This window comes from Arachis duranensis, chromosome 8, assembly GCF_000817695.3.
Source record: "Arachis duranensis cultivar V14167 chromosome 8, aradu.V14167.gnm2.J7QH, whole genome shotgun sequence".
Classification (NCBI taxonomy): domain Eukaryota; kingdom Viridiplantae; phylum Streptophyta; class Magnoliopsida; order Fabales; family Fabaceae; genus Arachis; species Arachis duranensis.
The window spans coordinates 39342468-39363452 of NC_029779.3; the positions used below are offsets into that span (position 1 = coordinate 39342468).

The following is a 20985-nucleotide window of genomic DNA, read 5'->3' on the forward strand; positions in this document are numbered from 1 at the left end:
TTTATACCAAAAAATTAGTTTTTACACGTAAAAATCGTTTTTTACACAAAAATTAATTTTTTTACATGCAAAAGCTCAATTTTTTTTAAATTAATTTTTTTAATCTAAAAATTAATTTTTTTTCTAAATAATACAAGAAATATGTGTAAATAATTACTTTTCTAAATTTTTGTTGACAACACTTATCACATACAACAAACAGAAAGAAGGTATAAGGCATTACGATCAAACTCTTCATTCCCAATGGCACTTCAAAAGGCCTCTTCAATGATGGAATTTTTCTCCTAAGCCAAAGAAACGATGCAAATTCCAACAACATCCCCAAACTATACAAGAAATTCACTGTTGATATAATCTCATTGAAACTAAAAAATGACATTGTAACTACTATAATTGTTGACACCAATATCCCCATCCAAAGAGTATTGAATTTCTTTAATCTATCACCAAATATTTTTGGTATGAATCACAAATCAGCGATACCAAGAAGTTGGTATGCAGCACTAGTAAGTTGTGCCTCAAACAAACCAACATAAACATAAGCATAAACATAAACATAAACATAAGCAAATCTAATTATATATGGAAAAGCATATCTAATATCTTCTTGTTTCATTCCTGCACTTGATCACTTTCAAATAGTGTTAACATTGAGCTTTATTTTCATCATCAGAGGTTCTTTTGAAGTGGTCCCAAATTGTTGATCGATTTTTGTGCTCAGATGATGTGGTCGGAAGAGGAGGTAATGTAGAAGCCGAATGCTCTGCAGACTCTAACATGGGAACATCACGATCGGCTACCTCATTCTGAATAAGCCATAAAATCTAATTATTAAATACTTCAACAAAGCAAAGTTATCAAGCACAAAGCCAAATTCAAACAATATATACATATACTTTGAAACCGATCACGAGGTGTACAAAATGTTTATGTTCACAATATACACAATATATGTGCTAATGCCTAATGGATAACATATACATTAAAGACCCTCTTCCATTTCCTTTTTATATTTTTTGTAATTAAACCCCTATTCCTAAACTACACATCTGAAACATTCAATAGAATTTTAATTGAACATAATCAATCAATATTCAATATAAGTGATAATTATAAGTGACAGATAACTTTCCATCAAAAAGAACACCATCTAGAAATAGATAACTATATACTTATAGCAATCTTAACAAGTACAAACAAGCATGACACATAAATAACACTTTAAGATTGAACTATTCCTATTTACCGGAAGATATCCCTCTCTATAGATTGTGACAAAACCAAAACAAAAGGTGGTTGCTTTGGAGTGAGCATAACGTTATCAAACATCAATTTGAAGGTACAACAGGATTACTGATTATCACAGCATTGATAACATCAAATCAAACACTTCAAACCACAAGCTACAAAGGACCAGCTTGACATCAAAACTGAGAGAAACAAAGAATATCAAAGCTTTGTCATTGTTAATCCTTCAAAGGTTCCTAACACTATTGTACATTGAGCATGTTAGAGAAAATATTTAAAAAAAAAAAAAGAAACTACATAGTAAAAAGGAGTGAAACTTTAAAACATAAAAAAAAGAAGCCCCATCAAACTAACATTACCACTACACAGAGTAATAACACCTAGGGGCCGCCAATGAGAGAATCATCAATGCACAAATTTTTTCCATTTTTTTTAAATCTTCCAAAATATCATTCCTCAGATTCATATCTTTGAATTCAAGTCACCCTTGCTTTTTCTCTTTCCAAAATCTGATGCACTTGCTAATCTCAGTCCCAACCCCAAATTTATAATGCAGCCACTAAAGAATTTAAAGCCTCAAAACCCACCAAATTAAAACGAATCGATGATTGATGATGTGGAAAAAAAAAAACAAAATCTTCTTGTTTCAAGAATATATACATATACTTTGCACTGTTTTCTTGATGATACTATGCATTAAACACAACTATGCCCCACCAAGAAACGATTGTTAACATTATAGAATTTACAACTAAAAAACACAGCTATTAATTCAGATAAATGCAGTTTAATCTTTAATAGCACCCAGGCATGATTAAAGCAATAGATGATTGTTTTTGGCAATAGAAGGAATGCTCAGCAGAAAAAGGAACTTGTGAAAGTGAATTAAAATGGCCGTATCTAATAAAAATTCCAGGTACATGGTAGTATCATCACTCTAAAGCATAAAAATAGCCTGCTTCCAACTAAATCCGATGTGTCTATGCATGAAACCATAGAACCAACAATTTCTAAGTAGAGTACAAGGGTCTGCTCTGTCCAGCATTCATTTAAAAGCAGCATACAAAACCAAATGAAGCACATATACTTGGCTATGATTCATTAGAGACAGGCCTATTTTTACAAAGCATTTATTCTTTCTAACAAAACAAAATTCGTTAAAATATAGTAACAAACAAACAGAATCCTAGACCTAGTTCATTAAATTAACCTTTGAATTTCTCAAGTCTAAGGCTTTCCCACAACCCACCCTCTTCTCTATCCATCTCTTTCTCTCTATTAACACGATTTTATTTATTAGTTGGTTTAAATAAAAATCAATTCTTGAAACTTTTTTGTCTGTGAAAAGTGAAAATTATTAAACCCAAAAGAAGAAGTGGCTACCACCTCCAACCCATTCCTCCAAGAAACAAGATTCCCACATTACAGCAAAAAAGAAAAAGCAAAAAGTACGATAACCCTCTTTGTAGAAATTAGTGGTTACTGGTTAGCATTATACATGTAGTGATTAGTTTACTTGAGGTGTAATGTACTAATACAAATAGATTAAATTGAACCATGTAAAACAAGCATGCAGGACCAAAATCAAAGGAGATGAACAAAAATCCATATTTCTTTTGGTAAACCAATCAAAGCTCAACATATTGAATGCTAGAGGTGTATGATCCACGACATTGACAATGTAGTTCAGATACCATAGATTATATTCATACATTAAAAAGTGAACCACAGTGAAGAAGAACAGATAATTAGAACAACAATTCTCCATTCAAATCATATAAATAAATTAACTCCTAACCAATCAAAAAGTGAACCACAGTGAAAAAGAAACTTACAGCAGGATCCATTGAAATGAAGAGTTCAATACTGAGAGACTTTTAAAATTTTCACATTTTCAATCCATTGAAATGAAGAAGTCAGAAGCATACTAATGAAGGAAAAAACAGAACAAATCCAAAAAATGGAAAAAAAAACCCAGATAACAAACTCAGGAGAAAACTCGGAACCAAGGGCAAGGAGGAGGCTGACCTCGATGAGTTCCGGCAAGCCACCGACGAAAGAAGAAGACAACCGAAAAAGAGAGATACTCCGGTGGCAAGAATGGGAGGTCGAGGCAGAGGGACAGAGTCGCGAATCAAAGTAAAGACTCTAAGAGGCAGAGGTCCGGCAAGAAGCAGAGGAGAAGAATTGTTGACAGTGGCCGGCGGCGTACAGAGGAGAAGCGGCGAAGAGTGAGTTCGAAGAGACGAAGTGATTTTTGAAATTAGGTTTTCTTTTAATTTGGTTTTGGTTTTGGTTAACCGGTTAAAAATCGATTTTTTTTATTTAGTTTTGGTTAACCAATTTTAAAAAATATGGATATGATTTTAAAATTGTTTTATTAAATTGGTTAACCAAATTTTGGTTAACCAGTAGGCAGCTTCCTCAACTTCACGCTCTTTCTGCTGTTTATAATAATTTAAACCCACAACTACCATCATTATGATTATCAATATAACAATCCTATAATCAACCCGAAAATACATACTAACAATAACAAAAAAACATACTTAAAACGAAATATTCTTTGATGACAGGAAAAAAAAGGAAGAAAAACCATATATATAGTTGCAACAATGAGACAAAATCATCAAGAAGGGCCGACACTCTTACTGTCTTCACTCTGACAGTTGTTGTTGTTGTTGTAGTTGCTGCTGTTGTAATACTTGTAGTTGCTGCTGTTGTTGTAATACTTGTAGTTCTAGTTGTTGTTGTTGTTGTTGGGTCAACGGTAGTTCTTGCTGCTCTGATGGGAGCAGCAACTGGCCCCCAAGAGGGTAGTGATGTTGAGTTGCAAGACCAACGAAATTTTCCCCTACTTCATGCTGTGGCTGTTGCAACTGTCGATGATAACTTCCACCACTGTCAAATGTCTCCAAACCCATACAAGGTGCCATCTCACCTCCTTGACCGCCTGAAGGTGCACCCATGTGGCCAAACACTCCACTTCCACTGACGTCACCGCTGTAGGCCGCCGCAGCCGCAACAGGTTCAATCCCAGCAGCAACATTGTGTCTTAGATACTCCTGTTGCTGTTGCTGGACATAATTCCTCATCATTATAGCTTGCTGCTGTTCTCGGATTGCCGCAGAAGCAGCAAGTTGTTGGGCCTCCAACAACTCTTGCTGCCCTGGGTCCAGCTGCGGGTCAGCAGCACCACCACCCAATGACCCATTATGCTGCATAGCTGGCATAAAAAACGGTGCATCATCTGGGCCGTCAGATAGGCCCAAATGGGCTGAAGACCGTACAACATCTGGACCGTAGGATGGGCCTAAAATGGGTGAATACTGTACAACATTCGGGCTGCAGGGAGGGCCTACATGGGCGGCAGGTGAAGACAGAGGCTTTTCCTGAAGGTTGAATGGACCTTGAATGGCTTGTGGGTTGATGTAGGCGCTAAGTTCTCTCTTGGCGTTAGCGAGGAGGGCACATCTCTGGCGGAGTATCTTCTGGAGGATGCAGACTTGGAGGGTGCAGCCATAGACCGGGTCGCAGAGGCGTGCCTCCGCCTCGAACGCAAGAGACTTCACCGCTTCCTCGCGCTGGGATGGAGGTAGCTCGTTGAGGATCTTACCGACGTTGCTGGCACCGAAGACGCGGTGGACATATTCGAAGAGCTGTGGGTTGTTCGCTGGGAAGTACGGTGCAAGAATGCACTCCGGGGTGCACTTCCGACGAAGGAACTTGCATGCAGCGCATGGTGTAGTCGTCGATGACATTCTTCTTTCTTTTTTATTCTTTTCTGCGTACAATTGAATTCGATTCTGTTACTATTATTGTTTTGTTTCTTGAAATAAAGAATATGATTTGAAATTCAAATTACCTAAATTGATGAACAGAGTTATCGATCAAATCTCATAACTACACGAGTTTTTTGAGCACATCATCAGGTTAAAACTCAAAAATGATAGTTTTTGACCGTTAAAAGCTTACCACCTCGAGCTGGTCGGAGGAGGCAAGGAGGAGGCGACGACGGCAAGGTGGAGGCGAGGCCAGAGGAAGGTTAGCGGGTGCGGCAGCGAACACGGAGAGTCTGAGATTACCTGGAGAGGGTGGTTGGAATTGCAACAATAAGAATTCAATCCCCTGTACACCCTAGTCTTTCTCATAAGAATTCACTCCAAGATTCAAGAATTCACCCTAGGTTTGGAATAAATATTCATTTCAGAATTTTAATTTTTATATTTGTTTTACTTGTAAATAAAAATCAAACGTAATTTCATTTTCAAATCACTTTAGTCACCGAAAAAANAATTCTAAATAAAAATAAAATTTTTAACGAAATAATTTTTTTTATTCTAAAAAACTTTTCAAACATGCTAAAACGATATATATTTTCCAAGGTTGTGAGAACCAGACCGATCAATAAACCGGTGAAGTTACTGGTTTAATGGTTTAGTGATTCGACCGAAATTCAATCGGAATTCAACTAGTTTAATTAAATATTAAATAAAATTATTAAAAAACTTAGAAATAATTTTAAATACATAAATTCAATATTCTAACTTAATAATTTCACATAATAAATTATCCATATCTTAATATGAGAGGTTCAAAAACAATTTCAAACATCAAAGTTTATAACTAAAATCATGAATAAATAACAATAACCTCAACAAACAATCACCTCAGAAAATCAAAAATAAAAAATAACCTCAGAAAATCATGAACGAATAAATAACCTCAGATAATAAAAAAATCATGAATTCAGCAACCAAAATCATGAGTCCAGCAAACAAATAAATCATGAACAAATAACCTCAGAAAAACAAATAAATCATGAACAAATAACCACAGAAAATCAAAAATCAAAATCATGAATCCAGCAAACAAATAAATCATGAACAAATAACAAATAAATCAAAATCATGAATCCAGCAAACAAATAAATCAGAAAATCATGAACAAAAAATCAGAAGGCAGCAAGGAGGAATAATAGAGTATTACTTACCGGCAGCGAGCAACGGCGACAACAGAGGAGCCGAGCTCAGCGATGACAAGGACGCGGTGGGGGCTGCAATGGTTGCGGGCTGCTCGGTTGGTGGTGGTGGCTTCTAGGGTTCTCAGAGAAGAGAGGAGAGATGAGTCGCTACTGACTGAAGAAGATGGGTTAATGGGGATTTAGGGTTCAGCACTTCGTTTACCCTTTCTTCTCTCTCTTTTTATTTATAAATAAATATTCAATAAAAATTGTTTTTTAGAGTAACAGATTTGTAAAAAAAATTCACTCATTTAAAAGTAATTTCGAATCAAAAATTAAATTCACATCTATTAATATATTATAATTATTTTATATTATAGAATTGAATTTTAAATAAAAATAAAATTTTTAACGAAATAATTTTTTTTATTCCAAAAAACTTTTCAAACATGCTAAAACGACATATATATACCGTTGTCTATATTAAAAAGATATTGTTGACAATGTTATTTTTATAGAAAATTAAAATTACTCATAAAAAATCATATTGTGTTAATGAGTTATCTACTTCTATAAAAATCTAAAATTATCTTTAAAAAATAATGTTATATTAACAAAGAGCAATGCTAGGAGGCCAGCAACATTTATGATTGGTAGCCATCAACTAGCCATCAATGATAATTTGATGGTGTGAGATTAGTGTGAGATTTCATCCAATGGCTCACCTTTCTCTGCTGGTTACATGCTGGCCAAAATGCAATAAAATTGCTGGCCCCCTAGTTAAAATTACTTAAATAATGTTATATCACCACTTCCACTGCTAGATAGTTGATGAAGTATCCTTTTGACCTTTTCTAATCAAAGTTGTAGATATAGCCTTACATTAGACAAGTCAACTATAGTACATGTGAATGCATGATGAAACAATAGTTCATCAAAGAATTCAGACTACCAAAATTCACCTAGAAATTTCATGCAGTATTACTTCATCCCAATATCCCAAATTACTTAAATTACATTAGATAGCTAACAAGCTGTCCAATTCCATATGGTGATCTAAATATTAAAAGCAAAGTAACTCTATAATTTTCCTTTTAAAAGAGAAGAAAACATAAGTCAGAAGCATACTAGTTCAGGACTCTATACAAAATGGTAGCAGAAATACGCATTAAATTTGTGACAGAGAATCGTTTAAAGGTAAACAAAAGATTGCCTAACCAATTACACCAGGAAAACATAGAAACCCTGACCTTGGAGTAGCCAAAATCACATATCTTCAAACGTGGTGCTGGGCTTCCATCCAGCAAAGTGTTCTCCAACTTCAGGTCCCGGTGACAAACTTGCTTCAAGAATAAATAATTTAACAAGAGACTGATAGATCAGATTTGATGTTGGGAAGACTAATACTTAACCTAAAGTCCTAAACTACAGTCCAGAACTGGTATAGATAGAATACAATCTAAATCAGCCAGTGGAAAAAGAGGAACATTTAGTTACCGTTGCATGGCAGTAGCTGACCCCACATATGAATTGTTGAAAGAAGAAACGAGCCTGCAGCATATGAAAATGGGTTGGCAAGTTAGATATGGAACAAATATGATTGAAAAACTGGCAAGTGTAGAAACAGTAAATAAATAGTGTAAGAACCTCATCCTCAGAGAAACGCCCAGCATTGCAGATTCGCTCAAACAGTTCTCCTCCAGATGCATATTCCATTACAATGGCCAGATGCGTAGGTGTTAGAATAACCTGAGTGAAATTACATATAAGGTCAAGTATCGTTCACCCACTTCAATACAGATTCAATGCCAATGTGTAAAGTACACCAACCTCCTTAAACCTAACAATGTTAGGGTGTCTCAAAGACCTGTGATTAATGATTTCTCTCTTGACATTTTCATCAATCTGCGCCACACAATAAAAAAATAGGGGAGATGAGTCCAGCACTAAGTAATAGATCCCAAAGAAAATGGTGATTAAAAAAATCTAGGAACTATTGAATCACAATGGTTCGTCTCAAAGTTCATGAATAATAGAGAAAGTGACAATATGTAAACCCATAAATGAAGTGAACCATAAATCATCTAAACCAGTCCCTGTTACTCAGTTCAAGGTTTGAAGTCTGGCGTTTGATGCAAAATAAACCAATCCAACATGGACCAACTTCTACCTGTCCCTACCCTAAAACCCCTTCCATTATCAGAGCAGCCAAATATAACTGGTAAACGCAGAAAAATCGATCAGTGTTGCTGCTTATTAACTCAAATAAACTGAGTGACACCATTTTCCATCATCAAAATAACAAGCCACAAATTTTTAATCTTAGTTTATTGCGCACATCCACACCTACCGATCAAACATGTCCACACTTGAGCATCATCTCATACAAGGATTGAGATCTTTTAAACCGCGTTGTGCACTATAAAATTAAATATATAGATAAATCCATAAAATCCGAAAGCCGTGAATAACAAAACATGGATTAGTTAGACCACCCACTATTTTTTCTCCCATTTCCTTGGTCACCTTGCAAAACCCATGAATAATTTAATAAGCTCGTTAAAACTGAAAACGAGAGAAAATAAAGAAAAACCGGAGGATAAAACGTACGAAACTTTAATTTCCATAGCTCAAAATTTGTAAGGAAACCAAAAACAGAAAATAAAATCACACACCAACTGACCAACTAATCAAAGCACTTAAACAAAAATAGAAACCATAAACACAGCATAAATAGTATATATACAAATATACATATTCATATACATCATACGTCAGCAACTAAAAGACAAACTCATCCGGCACCGAAAAAATCATGTGATAAAGTTGAAAAAGAAAAGAAAATTTCCAAAATAAGTAGAAATAAAAGTGAAAAAATCTAGGGAGAAAAAGGCAAAAAGATGATAATAAAGAGGTTGATTAAAAACTATAACGAACCTTGTCGCCGCGTTCGATGTACTTAACAGCAACGAGCTCCTTGGTCTGCTTATCCTGCATCAATCTTGCGATGCCTAAGTTTCCGGACCCGATGTCACGGACCAGTTCGTAACGGTCGCTGTCGTGCATGATCTGATGATCGGCATGTCCATGCCGGGTCCGACGGTAACCGCCGCCCGATCCATCGTCGTTTAGATCAAAACGACGCAACAGAACCTTATTTTCTTCTTTCTATATTTTTCTTGAAGCGGCAAAACGGTGTTACATTAGAGAGAGAAAGGGAGGGGGGGCTCAATAATTAATACGGCGTCGTTTTGGAGTTGGAGGCGGAACGATGGTTAGTGGTTTTGGGATGTGGGAAATGGGATGCTGATTATTGGGGAAAAGGGGGGAAGGGAATAGATAAGTGCAGATGGGGTTGGAGAGTAGAATGAGACTGCAAAACGATGTCGTTTTTGGTCAGTGCACTCTCTTTTTGTTAGAGAAGTGTCTGTATCCGAATGACGATGACGTAGGTTGTGCTCTGTTGCCTCGTAAGCAATGTTGCTGGTTTTTGCTCTCACCTTGCTCCCCGCTGTTTACTGAGTTAGGCGAAAGAACAAAGAGATAACTTTTAGATTTTAGTAAAGTTTTATTCTTTATAAATTCTTAAGAATTAACTCTATCAACAAGATTGATCTCTGTTATTTTCAAATGGAATAATTTGTTTGTGGTTGTGATACTTTTTAATTTAATTAAAAAAATTCTAAGAAACCAATTATAATACTTTTAACATGATCATACTAAAATTTCAGGCGTTACTTATTTCTATTGGAAATAATTGTATATGTTCATTAAAATACTATCATAAATTATTATTATTATTCTTTTTATAAAAATAAATTTTTATAATTTATGATAGTATTTTTAATTAAAATTAAAAACGAATAATTACTATAAGAATCGTAATAATGAGTTATAAATATTTTATAACTTAAAAATATTAAAAATAATTAATATTTGTTTTAATCAATTTGGATTAGTTGAACGGTCATCTTATTTGTCCGCTTAAGCAAGTATTTGGAGTTCGAATCTCGCCTTGTGTGTATAACAATCCATTAATTAGTGACAGACTATTAATAAATAGAGTATCAATATGTGGTGGATTAGTCCTCGACTTGCCGAGTTAGAAAATCTGTAGAAAAAAATTGTATTTGTCTTTAAAATAAAATAATTTTTCATTAATAGCAATACTTATAGATTTTTGTCTTTGTTGAAATTTACTTGGGACAATTTTATTTGTTAGTATCATATTCATTCTTGAAATTAAAATAATATGATCAATATTGTTACTTGTTAAAAATTCACATTGTATGAAATGATTTTTAAATTTTTAAATTCATAAACTTATGTCATTACCAGACGGAGTCTAATGACACGGTCGCCAGAGCAGATTAGACCATATCTGAGACGAGCCGAGTTTGAGTACGTGGCCTATATGGTCGAGTTCGAGCACGATTGGTCGCTTGCCTTGGCGTTGATAAAGAGGTGGAGGCCTAAGTCCCATATTTTTCATCTACCGTGCGGAGAGATGACTATCACCCTGCAGGACGTTGCCTATCAGTTGAGACTCAGGATTGACGGTGGTCCTCTGAGTGGATGCATAGGTGGGTGGGAGCAGCACCATCAGGGACGAACCATTGAGGAGTTATGCGAGCAGATTCTGGGTGTTGTTCCTGACCCAGAGGACAGACAGTCACCGTATTTACCATATAAGTGGGTGCCATCAATGGAGATAAGTGGTCTGCAATGCTTGAAGGCCTCAACACACGGTGAAAATGTCCAAAAGACCCGATGAAATATCACAGTGTCGGTGGAGGCAGGCCAAGGCTGTATCACTAGTTGCACCCCGGTACCTAAATAGACATACATTAGTGGGCTTCTTGTACATGGCTAAATTATTTAATAACGAATAACTAAACCTGAAATAAATCTTACTTGGCAAGTACATCTGCATAGCGAATAATCAACGAGGAAGCTCGTTGTATGACTCCTCCCAATCGTCATATGTTCTAGCGATGACTCTCTGTTTTGCAAGCCAAACTTTTCTGTAGGACGCCTTGTAACCAAAGTGATTCTCCACACCTCCTTGTAGAACCCTGATGCTGATTGTTGGATCGGCCTAAACCATCATGAAAATGTGTTGCGCAATCACCTTCGAATCCAACCTACGATGATCTTGTCCCATCGAAGTTTGCATGCAAGTATGAGGACCAGTGTATCTCCTAACCTCCCACCTTTCTTGCTTTCGGTGATATGATATGAGTATGTTCCAATTACAACCGGGTCCGAATTGGATACATCATGCATTGTACCTCAAATGGTCACTCTCTACTACTTTGTACTCCGCAACCCTCCTGATGCTGTACTGCTTAACTGCCAACATGACTTCTTTCTTGTTCCTAAATTGTTGTCTAACTTCAAACTCGTTGCTTGGGTCTTCTTCAGGACCTCCCTGGATAAATGACCAATCCGAAGTCATTGCATCGAGATTCAACCTCGTGAAATGATCTGGCCGGTCATATAGTCGAGAAATGGCAGGCTGTGTCAGAGCAATCTTTGTGTCACCGTTGTAGTTGATCTCCTTTTTCTCGTCACCATCATCAGGGATTTCTGGTGGTTCTTCGTCAGCATCGTCTCCATCATCAGGGTTGACTTCATACTGCTCCATCATCAGATCTCTGATAGCAGAACCATCATGACTTTCAAGACTATCATCCATTAAGTCAACGTTACGAACTTCAAATTAGACCCCTCCTAACTACCCTTATATTAGGTGGCATATTTAGATCCACCATCATCCTTCTGATAGTTCGTCTAACAACTCCACTCGTCAGACTATCATCAACAGTATCTGCAGATGATCCTCGGTCACCGAAGTCAACAAGAAACATTTATAATTCTAACAGATGAATATTGGTCCATCGGTTGTGCCACGACCTCATAAGCCGTACGTCCTCATCGTCGCGCAATCGGTACCTAATTCAAAACAATAGAAATATCACTCACAACCATGGTCTGATAAATATACTAGTAACAGTGACAAAGACAATACAACTGTAATATACCTTTTATAAAACAATTTGCCATATATTTTTGTTGGATATCTGTAGTAATTTTTTTCACCCTTTTAGATTCTTGCTGTTCGACGGAATGTAATATCACATTCTTCAAAACTGTTAAACTGTTGACTTCCGGTGTCATATAGGTAATTATCGGTTGGCCCGATCTAAAAACAGTTAAACCTTCTTCATCATACACTATTTCACCATCGTAATGAATGGACAACAATGAATTTCCTGACATCGTAGCAACAATGTTAATAGTGAGAAAGAAAGTAAATAGAGAAATTGTGGCTCCTTGATCTGCTCTCCAATAGGCCTGCTTTTATTTCCGAACTCATCATAGAGTTTGTCGGAGATACGGCGAACTCTATATAAATTATAGAGTTCGCCGGGGGTGCGGCGAACTCTATGTAAATTATAGAGTTCGCCGCGGGCACGGCGAACTTGCTGTTATTCCAAAAAAAATCGTATCCTTGAAAATAAAGCTGAGAAATTTTTTCTGTAGAAATAATTAATTAATTTATTTTATTTACGAAAAAAATTTCTTGCAAGTACCACCCCACTTTCTCACGAAAAACTTGGATACCGACACCTCAATATCAGTAGAAATCGGAAATTTTTTCCTAAAAAGAATCTGGCCAGATAATTTTCGAACAAATTTTTATTAAATATTTTCTTAAACTTGGAGACTTCGTGTTCAGATTTAAAAATAACTGCATTTTAGATCATTTTCAAACAAATTTTTATTAAATTTTTTAATATTTTAAATTTTATTTACTTTCATATATTTTTTAAATTACTTTTATTAGCAATATAGATAAACTATTATTTCTACTAAAGAATATTTAAAACGCTAATAAATTTATTACGAAAAATCGAAAATAATTTTCATAACGACCACCACCTACCAAATACCTCGAGAATGTGGCATTGAAGAAAACACGTTAAAAAATTATACGCCTATATATACTTTTTTCCGTCTTTGTTTGCAACTTTATGTTCATTTATTAGAATTTAGGAGAATAAACTTAATAAAATTAGAAATGAATGAAAATTTTTTAATATGACAGCCTTAATCATTAATTAAGTTATCGGTCCTAGTAAGTTGTATTAAGCCAAAACTTTAATTTGTCACTGTCCTTGGAGTTCATATGATTCATCGTGGATAATAACACAAAAATCTAAGTAGCTATTAGATTCATAGAAAAATGAAAGAAAATCCATTTCATAATATAAAATTATTACATGGGGAAGGAGAAGAGATATATAAGGCAGTATGGTTGTTACTATAGATAAGAGTACACGTAAAATTCTAGGAAAGCAAGCACAAGTCTTTATCAAAGATGAAACATAAAGAATTGAAGAACAAAACAAATAAATAAATTTTAACCATCTTAACATTGCATAAGATTAGTACATAAGTAATAATCCATGTTCTGCCTTTGTTTATATATTTTTCTTGGTTAAGTAGAGAATTATGTATGTTAATCGACTAATTGATCATTAACTGTTTCCTTTTCTTTTTTCATAAATTTGGATAATTATTCTCTAACACATAACATAAAACATGTACGTGGATCATTACTTTTTTTTTTCTTTATATATTTTTCAATTAAGTAAATTAGGTGGCGTTTGTTTATAGAATCAAGACACTTAGACAAAAATGCAAAGATACAAAATTATATTTGACAGAAGAGACATAAACAGAGACAATATGTCCAGAAACACTGAATTAATATATTTTATGTCCATCCTGACAGAAAGGATACAGAGACACTAACAAGAAACACAAATTATTTTTTATTTTATCTTTTATTATTTTTGTTAATTTTTTAAAAATATATTTTTTATTATTATATTTTTGTCTCAAATTTTTTGAATAAAAAAATGAGAATAAATTAGATTTTTATAATTTGTTCTAGTTTATCATCAAACAGAATACAATAATACAAAATTTTATGTCTTTGTCGTTTAGCATGCGTTTGGTTAGTGGTTGTGTCTACCTAAGACATAGACACGGAAGTACACGTTTTTCATTTGGTGAATAAGACACAAAATTCTGATAGACACATAAAGACACACAATTTGTGTATAGCAGTGAAGCGTGGAACAGTAAACTTGAGACATAGACACAATATTTTTAACGCTTAATTTTCAAAATTAACCTTCAAATTCTTCTCCTTCCTTCTTCTCCTTTCATCCATTTTCCCTTACACTTCCAAAACACAAACACAGAGAGTTTAAACTCTCATACATATTCTCTTCTTGACACTCCGACCACCACCGCCTCTCCTTCCGTCGTACCACCAGTTCGCCGTCCCCTCTCTTCCTCCTTTCCTTCCACCCAAATACTCTTTTCCTCCTTTCCTTTCACCGCCTTTCTTCCACCCAGACCACCGCTAATACTCCCATCCCTTCCTCTCTTTTCTCCTCCTTCACTTTTTTTTTTCCTTCACGGTCTCTTCGCCGCCATCATCTTTTGCAGTTGTTGCCTCTGCTTCACTTTTTGTTGACGATCCAGATTTGCACACGTCTGTCATCATGTTTTCAGATCCATCCATTTCGTTCTCTTGTGTGCGCTGTGTTTTTAGATCTGTTCTCTGTTATTATGTTTCAGATCCGTTCTCCCTTTTGTTACTATTTTTTTATTTTTGTATAATTTAATTTTTTATCTGTTTGAATTTTTGTTAAATTTTGTTAAAATAATTTTGTATTAATTTTGTTGGATTAAATTTGTTATTTAGTTTTAAATTATTATTGGTGGTTATTTTTGGTTGAGATGGTGACTGATTGTTAATGATAGTAATTTAATTAGTTGATATGGTGATTGTGTAGTAGTGGTATGATAACAATTTATAATAAGGGTAATATTAAAATTTAATAAAATTGTGATTTATATCTTTTATTTTGTACTTGTATACCAAATAAGTTTAAAAAATTTTGTGTCTTGTTGTGTCTATGTTTCTATGTGTATGTATTAAAGGATACATAAATTAAATGCAACCTTATGTCTTGTTTTTAGTGTGTCTTGTCTTATCTTATTTTCAAAAATAAATACAATTTTAAAGATTAATTCATCATAAATTTAAATTTTATTTTAAAATTTATTGATTAATAGACCCTTGTATACATAAAATCACATTTAAACTCACAACATCATTTAAAGATAAATAAACTAATTATTCGACTAAGTCGATTAATTCTCCTTCTAAAAACGCCAAAGCTAATTGACTTATTTTTTTAACTTACAAATGTTATTAGGTATTTTTTTGGTGAATGAAATAAATGTTATTAGGTATTAATACCTTAACAAATGCGCATTTTTAAATATAAACTTTAATATATTAAATAATAGAATTTAAATCAAATAAACGAGGATCTAAATCAAATAAAGCTTATTTACTCCATCTAGAGTTCTGTTATTATAGGGAGTAAACAACCATTTTAATGAAAGAGAGCGATTTTAGCAAAAATAAATTCTATACAAAAAATAAAAGATAAAACGATTCTTAAAAAATTTGTTGTTTTTTTTACAAATAAACTAAACAAATACTTAGTCACTTTACTTTTTATTTTGTCAGATAAAATATATTTTTAAAATTATTTTATTACTTTCATAATTTTTACTCTATTTTATCATGATCTTTTAGAGCATAAAATGACAATTTATTCTATTATAGGTTAGGGTTTATTGCAAGTAATTTTACCCATAACATAATTTCGTCTAGTCACCAAAAAAAAATGATCTCGTCGGTTGAAAAATATTTTATAACTACAAATATTTAAATAGAAGAGTGTCAGGAATTAATAAATTTTATGATTTATAATTATTAATTAATTATCATTTGTATTTTTAGTGATATAAAATTATATTTAATAATATAAAATTACTCATTTTTTTATTAGTTAAGTATTAACTAGATTTTAATAAAAATTCTGTTCCCTAGAACTTCTCATTTAAATATTATAAAATGCAACAAGCCAGGTAAGATCATGTTACGTATAGGGTAATATAGTGTATAATTGGCAAAAATAAAATTTCTGAAAATAAAATAAAAAAGAAAAGCAAGATTGCTTTGTTGGAGGTGCACAAGAATTGCTTGAGGAATATGCCAAAAAGTGGTTAGCCCTAATGAAACTCATGCAAAGAATGTAAACTACACACAACTACAAAAAGCAATTATTAGTTCTTAACAAACAACTGTCAAGCGTGCCTCACTTTGCCATTATATTAAGAATTTAAGATCCATAGAAACATTAGCATACTCTCTCTCTCTCATCGGCACACGTGAATTTGAAGTTTAAAACCTAGTGATAGAGAAAGGGAATAGAGATTGATAGAGTGAGTATTATGTGAAGTGGAAGCAAAATTGTTGTCCTGTTACATAAAAAGTAAATAAATAAATAAAGATGATGATTACCTTGTGAGTGAAGTAAAATGTAACGAAAAAGACAAGAATAGAGTCAAAGACAAGAAGACTAACTCTCTCTCTCTCTCTGGGGAGTGGGGCTAAAAGGGAGGTCCCCCTCCAATCCGTTTTCCACTCTACCTATCAACCAACAACAAACACAATCGACCTAATAATGCTCCAGCATATTTTTATTAGTTGGGCAACTTAAAATACCTAATTTGGTGTTCTGTTCATTCAATTCTTTTAGAAAGATTATTATGTGATATTTTACAATCTTACCATTATTTATTTTACAAAAAATATGATTTAATTTGCATTGATTACTTAAAATAATAAATGATCTCTTTCTCTCTCTCTCTGCATATAAAACACATATTCATATATTTCATATAGTTTAAGCAAACCCCACAATAGCATCAGCATCATGATTGCCATTCCTACCCCATGAAGCCTTGTGTCTCCCAAGAACACCAAATCCTATATTATTGCTTTCTCATCATACATACATACACATATCCCTATCCCAATCCTTATTACTATTACCCGTTTCCACAGCAATTAGTAGTTAGTGTATGAGTGATCGAGTATGGTGAAGGAGAAAAGCAAGAATAATGGGAGTAAGCAAAGGAAAGGGCTGTGGTCACCGGAGGAAGATGAGAAGCTGATAAGGTACATGATAACAAAGGGAGAAGGGTGTTGGAGTGACATTGCAAGAAATGCCGGCCTAGAGCGCTGCGGCAAGAGCTGCCGCCTTCGTTGGATAAACTACCTCCGACCCGACCTTAAACGCGGCGCCTTTTCTCTCCAAGAGGAAGACCTCATCATCCACTTGCACTCCATTCTTGGCAACAGGTGCATTTTTCTTTCTACTCACACCTAATTATTCATCTGCCTCTCATACTTCTTTTCTTGACTCATATAATACCTTCAATCTTTGCTGAATGCTATAGTAGTTACAACTCTAGTCACTATTATTGTGGCTATATAACTTTGCTCTTTCCCAATAATCCTAAATCCTAAACAATTACTTTAACTGTATATCAAATGATTATGCTGCATGTTGCATTAAAATTTGTCACTAAAATTAATCATCACTATAAAATATATATTAGAATATAAATACACATTAAAAATAAATTAAATTACATATGTATTTATACATAAATACATTAGTAGCTGATTTTAGTGACTAATTTTAATGTACAAATAACATTTTTTATATCCAAAATTAATCATCAAAATTAACTATTAGTATAAAATATATATTAAAATATAAAATACACATTTAAAATGAGTTAAACAATATATATATTTTTATACAAATATATAGTGACAAATTTTAGTCTATAAATAATATTTTTAATACGTAAAATATGTTGTCAAAAAAAATGTTAGAAAATCAGTAGAATTTAATTTTTTTACTAGTAGTTAGTTATTAATATTTGAAAATATGGGTTAAAGAATGTTATTGAATTACTAAACTAAAAAGATTAAAAGTGAAAACAAAAAACAAAAAATTCTGTTGTTCTTTTAATATTTTTCGTTGTTAAAATTACACTAATGCTTTTAAATATTTAAAATTATTTTTTAATAATACTTTTTAAATATTATCAAATTATATCACCACCGGAGCCATTATAATTATAACCAGACTCGTTCAAAATATATGGCTACTTCTTTTATTTATTTATTTTTTGTCCATTTTAATTTCATTCTTTAGACGAGGGTTAATTCTCTTCTTCCTTGCATTTCTCTATAATGTCATGTTTTGTTTGAACCAACAATGGAACATGTGTGATCCAATACATAATAATGAAGAGGAAGAATAAACATTATGGATTTATGGTCAAACCGAAAATGGAAGGACATACATGAATTTATGTAATAAATCAAGAATATATAAGAATAATCGAATATAATCGAAATTGATTTTACCTAAAATTGGTGTCTAGGGAGCTTCGTTATCATCATGAGCAAATGAAATAAAATGTTCACAAAAGCAAAAATAGAGAGAAAATACGAAACTTGATTTTAGACGTTTGTTTATTAGAATTAAGTTTTGTTACAATTCATATACGTCTAGTAACTAACTTAAGCATTTAAGAGATCTAGTTTATGATCTGATATTAGAGTTTAATTTTTATTATTTTATTTTTTAAATAAAGATAGAATTTCAGTACGATTTTTTTAAAAATTATTTAAACTAAAAGATTGATAGTCTTTATAAGTATAAGATAATCATTATTTTTTTTTCTTATTTTTCATATTAGTTTTTTCATGAATTAGATCTACTTAATTTTTAATTAATATATTATTAGAATAAAGTTAAAAAATTTTACCGTTGGACCACCAAATGTGAGAGGATATAAAGCTCCACATTTTCTAAAAATATTTTTCCCACGAATTTCAACTCTAATTTCCATACTTTTTAATAATATTTTTTTATTAGGGTAATTTTGTAAAAGTAATATAAACTTGATCTATGTTTTTGTAATTTTTAATAATATATACTAAAGGGTTTCGTTTGTAGGTGTTTATCCAAATTTTTTTAAATTATCTTATTTTCAAATTAACTTTCAAAAGAAATAAACGCTAACTTTTGCTTAGATATAAAATTAATTTATGTTTAGATTTAGAAAAAATCTAAAAAACCAACTATAATATAAACCAACTCAAGTCAACCTTCTTTTATTTTTAATTTTAAAATTTTAAAAATGAAGATAATGAGAATTTTTTTTATAACTAATCAGTTTTTCAATTAATTGATTCTATTTAGCTATATTCTTAACTAATTTCTTAGCAGAATTCTTAGATTTAATACTATAAGACCTCTACTAAAAGATGAAAACTGCTTGCTGCAGCCATGTAGGTTTTAAAATATCTTACGAAGGCAACTTACTTTGGCCCATTTTATTCAAATGTTAATGATTTTTAAAGCTTTTTAGCTCTTTATTTTATGAGATAAATATTTAATTTGGTATCTGAATTTGCACACGAATTTTAATTAAGTTCTTAAAATTTTAATTATCTCTATTTAGTTTTTAAATTTTACAAATGTAATTCATGTTAGTTTTTAGGATAATTTTCGACACATAAACATTAACGAAATGCTGATATAGATAGCTAGCTATAAAATAAAGTTGTTTTAGTTTTAGTAGTAAAATAGTCTAAAAAAAACATCATCAATAGTGTTTATTAAAATTTTTTCTTTCAATACAAGTGATACCGTGTTTTTCCTAGCTATATGAGTGTCAAAATTAAAATAATATTATTTACAGGTTTTAGTGTGACATCTATTTATTTATGTCAGTGTTCTATTAATATTTTTGTATATCAAAAATTATTTTAGGAACTAATATAAATCATATTTATAAAATTTAATGACTAAATAGAGACAATTAAAATTTTATAAATTAAATTGAATGACAGATAAGTTGTTGAACTAAATTAAATATTAATTATTTTTTGTTAATTTAATCAGTTACAAAAGCTTTATCTTTATTTCTTTTTATTATGGTACTACCTTTTAGTTTTGCTTGATTTTCCTTGACAAGTTATATCATTTTACAAATAATAATTAAAAGTTTTAATTTATTTTTTAAATAAAAATTTAAATATGGTAAAAATTCAGGTGCAATCGACTTCACATGAAGTTGATATCTGAGAATCGTTAGATGATTTGACTAATTTGACTAAATTTTTATCGAACGGCTCTTAGATACCAACTTCACATGAAGTCGACTGCACATGAGTTTTCACCTTCAAATATATATTATTTTTAAAATAATTTTTTATTTAAACCATAACTAATCTGTATTATTTATCTACCTACTTGCTGATTGATGTTATTTGCTACAATATGTTTTGACCATGGGTCATGCTGAACAAATTGTCTCCTATCTAATAGATGTAAACTCCTATTAAATGTCATGTAATGATAAAACATTTGGTTATATCTAACTTGTTATATATATTGATTTTAAAACTACTAAAAAAAACAGTTTCTTATTAGAATGTATTAGGAAGAAGCATTTATTGGGTACATACAAGTACCAACTTAGTCCACAGAAATATAATGTTACTAAATCTTATTTTCGGTATCTTGTCATGAATAGTGCATCTACAAACTTGGTAAATGTTATAGTTCGTATCACATGCATTTTATGCCTAATTTATTAAAATAAATAAATAAATAATATATAATAATTTTTAAATATTTTATTATTTATTTTTAAAAATAAGTTAAACAATTTAAATATCATAATAAAAAATACTATAAAATTACAAATTTTTTCTTATATTTTATTTCTCACTTTTTCTT

General features: G+C 32.1%; 1 protein-coding gene and 1 pseudogene across 1 annotated transcript in view; one reads left to right on the forward strand and one right to left on the reverse strand.

Annotated features, from left to right (window-relative positions):
- Window positions 1-219: 219 nt before the first annotated feature.
- On the reverse strand, window positions 220-9685 carry LOC107462782 (uncharacterized; annotated as a pseudogene).
- A 7408-nt stretch (window positions 9686-17093) lies between these two features.
- Window positions 17094-20985, forward strand: part of LOC107462730 (transcription factor MYB83-like) — a 7005-nt gene continuing 3113 nt past the window's right edge. The window contains exon 1 of the mRNA XM_016081358.3: window positions 17094-17516. Coding sequence (XP_015936844.1) covers window positions 17251-17516 — 266 coding nt within the window. The 5' untranslated portion in view covers window positions 17094-17250. The remainder of the gene's footprint in view (window positions 17517-20985) is intronic.